At 41.9% G+C, this 7,348-nt stretch overlaps 2 protein-coding genes across 4 annotated transcripts in view; both read left to right on the top strand.

Moving 5' to 3' along the window:
* tasorb (transcription activation suppressor b) overlaps nt 1-1,614 on the top strand; it is a 23,924-nt gene extending 22,310 nt beyond the window's left edge. For 2 of the 3 annotated variants that reach the window (XM_088990442.1, XM_088990434.1), the window contains exon 23: nt 1-1,614. This exon is cut by the window's left edge. In XM_088990442.1, coding sequence (XP_088846568.1) covers nt 1-1,171 — 1,171 coding nt within the window. In that variant the 3' untranslated portion in view covers nt 1,172-1,614. The other variant, XM_088990426.1, reaches the window with a different exon arrangement.
* A 1,372-nt stretch (nt 1,615-2,986) lies between these two features.
* Nucleotides 2,987-7,348, top strand: part of grm7 (glutamate metabotropic receptor 7) — a 192,092-nt gene continuing 187,730 nt past the window's right edge. The window contains exon 1 of the mRNA XM_088990352.1: nt 2,987-3,435. The gene's annotated coding sequence lies outside the window, so the exon portion shown is untranslated. The remainder of the gene's footprint in view (nt 3,436-7,348) is intronic.

Here is a 7,348-nt window from a genome sequence, read left to right as displayed (position 1 = left end):
GCTAGATTCCGACGACGGCGCGACGCCCCCCGTCGTCAACGCCAATGAGCCCAACTCCGAAGCGGATGCAATGATGCCACCGCAGCCGCCCCTCCCAATCACGGAAGAGTTCCGTCCACCTCTTCCCGACCATCATCCAACCCCTGACGGAACCCCTCCGCCGCCGTCCGACTCCAGCGCTCTCAAAACCGCCATCTGTCAGTTCAAAGCCACGAACCAATTAGGCATCGGCTCTTCGGACGCGGGAAGCTCGTCTCCTGGAGGTTTCCCCGTCAATCCCCACCAAAGTTTTTTGTGTCCCTCTGCCTCGTGGTCTTCCTACACCGGCTCGTCGACTTACGCAGCCTCCCCGGCGTATCCCGCCTCACCCTGCGGCGGCAACCAAGAACAGGAGTACCGCCCCACCGCGGCCACGGTGTCGACCGCAACAACTCTCCCGACTATCATCAACACCGCGGCGGGACCTCTCGCCAACTTGGCTTCTCTCCCGTTGGAGGTCAAAGCCCCTCCTCCGCCTCCCTTCATGATGCTCGGTCACACGTATGGCTCGGACACGGCGGGATCCGGAGTTCCCGGGACCCCTCCTCCACTCCCGCCTTCCCTCCCTTACAAAGACAGCAATGACGCAGTCACGCCGAGTTACGTGGCTGGCGTTCCCGTCAACGCTGCCTGTAGCGCAGCACAACGTGCCGATAGGACGCTCGGCGGCGCCGCGGAGGGGAGTTGGAAACCGCCGGCGACCGGCGCTTTTCCCACTGCGAGCAATCAGGTTACGGACCCCGCCGCGGCGCCCAAGATCGGGGAAGGCACTGGCGGCAGGACTCAAGCGAATTGCACTGACAAACCTGGGGCTCCCGCGGGCGTTCCCGCGGGCATTCCCGCTGGTGGCGCCAGAGGGGGCTCAGCACTCAGACCGACATTTCCTCCACCGCGAATGTGTGGCATGGGTTTCGGGCCTATGAATCACCGGCCTATGAGGGGCGCTATGGGTCCGAGGATGTTCCGGGGGAGAGGAGCTCCTCGGGTCGGACTCTGGCCACGACCGGGACTGGGGCGAGGACATGAACGAGCGGAGGCACCGAGAGGCGGTCCTTGCTCTTGGGGTCATCCAACAGGAAGGGGTGGGATGCAAAATTACTACACGTACTCTCACAATTATGCCCCCGAGTAGACAATTGAGGGGCAACACAAATGTCATACTCAAAAGAACTGGCTGAATGTATATATATTTTCCCCTGTCAAATAAAAATCCTGGTTTTCTACATTAATAAAGATTGATACAGGCGGTGCCGAGTGTCCTACTGTCGCGTGAACTGTATGTATGCGCTCTTTCCATATGAGCTGTTAAGATACCCAAGTTCAAAACCACTATATTTATATTTGCCAACAAATTCTATCGGCCTTTCAGATTCTCTGAATTGACATTGTAATTTCTGTTTATTCTGCTTTTGCAACGGTTTATGGACAAGGGGAAAGGATATTTTTTTATTTAAAAAAAATAATAATAATCATCATGTGAGTGCAATTTCAATTGCTGTTTTTGTTCCCCTTTATTTTATGAAGTTGGTTCTCCTAAACTCTGTGAAATAAAACATTTCAAATATTGGTTGAGTGATAGTGTTGGGTCAAAATGGTGTTTAGCAGACAAAAAGAAATACAGTAAAGTCTCGTTATATCGATATTCAAGGGAGTCCGAAAAAATATCGATATATCCGGGACTATCGATATATCCGACCCTGTTTGCATGTAATTTTCTCCGTGCGTGCATAGAAATAGTATCGATATAACCGGGACTATCGATATATCCGATATCGATATAACGAGACTTTACTGTACTGTGTATGGGCAGTAAATCCGGCTCACCCACGGAAAAAAAACGTATCCTGTGACTGTTAAGTGACCTTGAGAGTTTTGAAAGGTGCTTAGAAATTAAATGTATTATTATTATAAATCACAGTGGGATGATAATTTATTTCAAGCGCCTTTCAAAGCTCTCAAGGACACTTTACAGTCACAGGCAAGCATAGATTCAATAATAAAGAAAATACAACGAGATAAAGCTACACAGAAAATGCAATTTTAAATATTTGGGTTTTTAGATGGAATTTGCAGGTGGGAAGAGAGTCAATGTTACGAATGTTGGGAGGATGTGAGGGAACGAGATGGAATAGAAATTTGAAGAAGGTCAGATAGGTAAGGTTATGGATAGTTTCAAATGCTACATTTTACTACTATTGAGTACTATTGCCTCAAAATGGCACGGAATAAATTCTTTAATCAAATGCAAACATGTATGCTTTCCACTTCAGAACTATTTGAATCATATTCATCAGAATCATCTTTATTGCCAAGTATGTATATTCATAACTGGATGTGTAACAAGAAAGCATATTCTCCGAATCTGAAGCCATTGTTTTGATTCTCCAGCAAGGCAAGACGTCTTGGGGTGACGCCATGAACAAGGGGGCGGGACCTTCTGAAACTGGCCACTTCCGGGTTCATTTTTTTGTTGTTGCAGATTTTTATTAGTGTTTTGTATTTGACTAAAAATAACATACGTTTTGGGTATATTAGATGCTATAAAACGTTTTTCTGATGTCAGTTAGGAAACAAAAAAGTGATGTCGGTTGTCCTTTAAGTGTCAGTCTTTCTGCCACCTGTTTCCCTGACTTTGGTTGTGTGACCCAAGCAAGCTGAGCTCTGAAACTTATTTTCAGTGTACGGTAAGTGGCAAAATGAGAAGGATGAAATGGGTACATATTGCTGCTTTATTCTTTGTATGTACACCCATGCAATATTCAGCAAAATAGCATCTTTAGACTAATGGAACTGCATAGAAAATACAACATTTTTGCAGTGGATTTCATCGTTTGGCCTTCAGCAGTGTTACGTCTGACTCGAGACTGAAAAAGGCGTGGTGTGATTTACAACAAATCCTTTAGAGGGCAGCATTGGCCAAGTAATGACTCACACACCTTAATTATTGATGTCCATTTAACTTGAAAAGTTCTACATTCTCGGGATCGGGAACGCTGTTCGTTTCCTGTTTGGCCTGCAGTTAGCAGAAAACGCAATTTTGATTGGATGATACTGGCCGTTCATGTTGCAAGAGGTAAACGCCCCTTTTTAAATGAAGCTGACGAGTAGACTGAAGGATTTGCTTTTGTGGAGAGAAAATGTTCTGATTCTAATTTGCAATGAAACAATACCACCCATGAAACAATCGAATGTCAGTGGCACTTGACAAGCCCCATGCTAACGTTAGCATCAATATACTTCTGCGAGAGATAACAAAAAGCGAGTGTGGAAGCAAATGAGCCGTTTGCAGGAAAGCTAGCAGTAACTTCACATATGGACTCAGCAAGTTGACTTTCATTCGATTGTTTGGCTGGATTTTTACCAATCACGAGGAACGGAAAACCATTCATGTTCATGGTGAGTACTATCACAAAGTTATTTTAAATAATACATTCTGACATTTTGTTTAAAAGTGGTCGCGCAAGCGTGCGTGTTTGCGTGTGCGTGTGTGCGTGTATGTGGCTCTCACTGAAAAACATTTCTAAATATTTTACTTTTATGGCTCTCTTAGTCATAAAGGTTCCCAACCCCTGGGTTAGAGCAACAGTTTGATTGACACATTTAATGCGACAGTGCCCACAGGACTGATTGTGAAGGCATCCAGATAGATTTCAGACCCTGGTAACAAAGGATGGCTGAAATGTGATTGGTTAAATGTTTAAATACGAAAACACACACACCCGGAAGTAGCGAAACGGGAAAAGTAATCTAACGAAGCTGAAAGACAATTTGTAATTAGTATTTAATAAGAATTTATGGACAAAATATAAGTCAGATCAGTCCATGATTCCGATATTTTTCGGCCAGCAGAGAAGTATTTGTAGACATTGCATTTTTGTAACAATGTAATATTTTTAAGATGACTTTATCAATAGGTTGTATAATCAATTCTACTAAATTGTTCCAAAAAGGAGTCTTTGCAAAAAAATCTATTCTTTGTGACCGTCGACGATTGAAATGAAATACTGTACTTTATTTTAGGTGGAGGGCGTGCAATAAATTTGTCTCCTCTGTGTACCTTTGACAACAAGGCAGTCTGCAGTCGTCCCAATGTTTAAATATTTTTTTAAATAAAGACGCCAACCGATTGCGGCTTCAACCCAATAAGTACACTAGAGGGCGGCATTGCACTAATAAAGAAAATAGATGAAATGTTGTCAAACCCACAGCGCATTTTATCAAGTCCTGTCGTCACGCTTGGAAAAAAAACCCACTCGCTCTTCTTTGAAAAAAAAAATTACATATATGTACATAATTAATCTCATTCAAATTGAGCATGTTGAAAAATAGCAGTGAAGTGATTCTGCGTCACTGATAGAGCTCACCTGATGTCAATCTGTAAAAAAAAAAAACAACACGCTGACACAACTTCGGTTGTCCTTTAAGGCTTATTTCGTAGAAAATGATGTTTTATGGGGACCAGGGAACGGATTATTCTCATTGTAATTGTTTCTTATGGGATATAAATGTTTAGAAGACGAACTTTTTTTTTTAACGCACATTTTCTAGGAACCAATTAAGTTCGTAAAGTGAGCTATCACTTTATTTTAAATCCAATAAGTCATCCACATCATTAGAACAATGTTTTTCTTCAATTAAACACCTAGTCACGTTTCCTCTCTTCCCCGCCAGCCTGCTGTGCATGCAACTTGGTTACTTCATGTCTATTGTGACCCTTGAGATGACTTGCTTGTTTGAAACTAATGAGCTATGCCTAGAATAGTCAAAACTCGACACTCAACTGGCCACAGCTGATGGATAGTGCTTTGCCCATTTTTCTTTTGCCATGACAAAATGAGTTCATGTTATTATGCCGGTAGGGGAGAGTTTTAAAATGTGTATCAAATCTCATGTGCTTACAAGCTTTTTTCCTTTCTGTCGAAATTCCAATCAAATTTCATCAGATCAATGACAATACGGAAAGCAGCTTGTTGGAGTTCAATAAATCGGACCTTGCTTCAACAGTCCCACTGTGGTATGCATTGATTGCTGGACGAAGGGCCCGAGTCCAGAAATGTTTTTTTTAATTAGTGTTACTGCATAAAGAACAAGTTGCCCTGTCAATATTTCGTCTGAGATTGCAGAGAAGATGGGACAAAGCCAGGACAGCGCCTACGTAAATGGTCATTGTTGACCTAAAATATTCCAATACTCACAGCCATATACAGGGATACCTTACGAACTTAATTGGTTCCCAAACAGTGTGTAAGGCACAGGTGTCAAAGTCAAGGCCCGCGGGCCAAATCCGGCCCGCCCATCTTTTTTTTCGGCCCGCGAAAGCAAATGAAACTTGTTAAATTCCATGATGATTGCTAAAATCTGAGCCAAAATTTCATATTTTTGGATGTCAACCACAATAAAAGTCATTATTCTTGACTTCAGATTTGAAAACGAGTTATTCATTAATTTGCTGTGTGCTCTATATGTAATATTTGAAGGGATTTAAACATTCTAATGGGTTCCTCAAATTCATAACGGCCCTCGAGAGGAAACCATAACTACAATGTGGCCCGCGGCAAAAAATGACTTTGACACCCCTGGTGTAAGGTGAAAAGTGTGTATCCCAAAAAATCATTTCCCATAAGAAACGATTAAAATGAGAATAATCAGTTCCCAGGTACCCATAAAACATAATTTTCTACTTTGTAAATTTCTAAGCCTACACAAAATATACCTTATTTTATGTATAATAAATGTGCTAAGGTATTATAAACTGTACTATATAATAAAGTCGTTTTATTTACCTTTGTGATGGTCGTTGATGGCTTGATGGAATGGAGTGGCTAAAATAGCTATCTAGCTAGTTATCTAACTGTCAAGATGGCTATCTATTTGCTATCTATTAGCTATCTGTACAGCTAGCTAGCTATGTAGCTGGCTATTTATTCTGTGAAATGTAAATTTTTCCACTGCAAGACTAATAAAGCCAAATCCAATCCAAATCCAATCCAATCTAGCTAGTTGGCTAACTGCCCAGATGGCTATTTATTAGCTATTTTGTGCTTGGAAGCCTTTTCCTGAGTATCTTCATTAAGTTCATAGAGTTGCTTGTTCTGTAGCCACAAGAGGACATAAGCCAGTGTCTTCCTGTGTCGGTCCCAAGCCCGGATAAATACAGAGGGTTGCGTCATAAAGGGCATCCGACGTAAAAGCTTGGCCAAAACAAACATGCTAATCAAACCTGTGAAGATGGAGGACACTGATTCGCTGTGGCGACCCCTTGAAGGGAAACGCAGAAAGGTTAAGAAGAAGACCGAGCTCCTAAAATACATTTAGATTCAATTATGCTTTATGCTGTTTGTGGACGATTCTAAGCAGCACAAAAATCTTTATATGTGATTGCCTTGTCAAGGTCTATCGAGTACTTTTCAAGGCCCCCCACCTTATACCGCTACTCTAAAAAAATACATTCAGATTCAGTTATGCTGTTTGTGAAGTCTTCTGGCCTCCACTAAATCGTTATCTAGTGGACTCTCACTCCAAGTAAATTCGAATCGAATGAAAGCATGAAGGAATTTGTCGTATTTATTAGTGTGTACGTGGGTGTCTAAGCGACTGTGTGTGAAATGTGCAAATATCTGCTACAGATGGCTGCTTCGACTTGGGGCTTGGTGACAGTTTTGACAGTTCACTAATTGCCCTAGTTGACAGCCGAGTCAGCCCTCCTCACGCAAAGGCAATCCAAACTTATTGTTCAGAGTAAAACGTCCCTTTCACCTTTAATTAGATTCTTGAATAAAATTATTTGATTCTCTTTAAAGGCCGTGTGTCTGTCAGTGAGGGACAACAATTACAGTGAGACCTTAACTTACGAACTTAATTGGTTCCCAGACAGAGTGTGTAAGGCGAAAAGTGTGTATCTCAAAAAAAGATTTCCCATAGGAGACCATTAAAATGGGAATAATCCGTTCCCGGGTTTCCATAAAATATTCTTTTCAACTAAATAAGCCTTAAAAGTAGACACAACATACCTTATTCTATGTATAATAAATGTGCTATTGTATTATTATGAAAGAAATACCCTGCACTGTATCATAAAGTCACTTTATTTATTTGTGATGGTCAGTTATGGCTTGATGGAATGGCGTTGGATGTCAAAGGGAATTGCTGTTTGGAAAGAGAGGCGCATTACATGACGACTGTAATTAAAGAAATAAACTGTGCTGTAAAATAAAGTTTTATTGACTTTTTTGATGGTCGTTGATGGCTTATGGAAGGAGAGTCACCTTCCATATGGACTGTTGGTAACTTAACCTCTGGTGCTGTTCGG

Source organism: Hippocampus bargibanti, linkage group LG01, assembly GCF_051943395.1.
Source record: "Hippocampus bargibanti isolate YZ-2025 linkage group LG01, ASM5194339v1, whole genome shotgun sequence".
NCBI classification, from domain to species: domain Eukaryota; kingdom Metazoa; phylum Chordata; class Actinopteri; order Syngnathiformes; family Syngnathidae; genus Hippocampus; species Hippocampus bargibanti.
The sequence above is the reverse complement of the archived record's forward strand: the minus strand, read 5'-3'. Positions and strand labels throughout refer to the sequence as shown.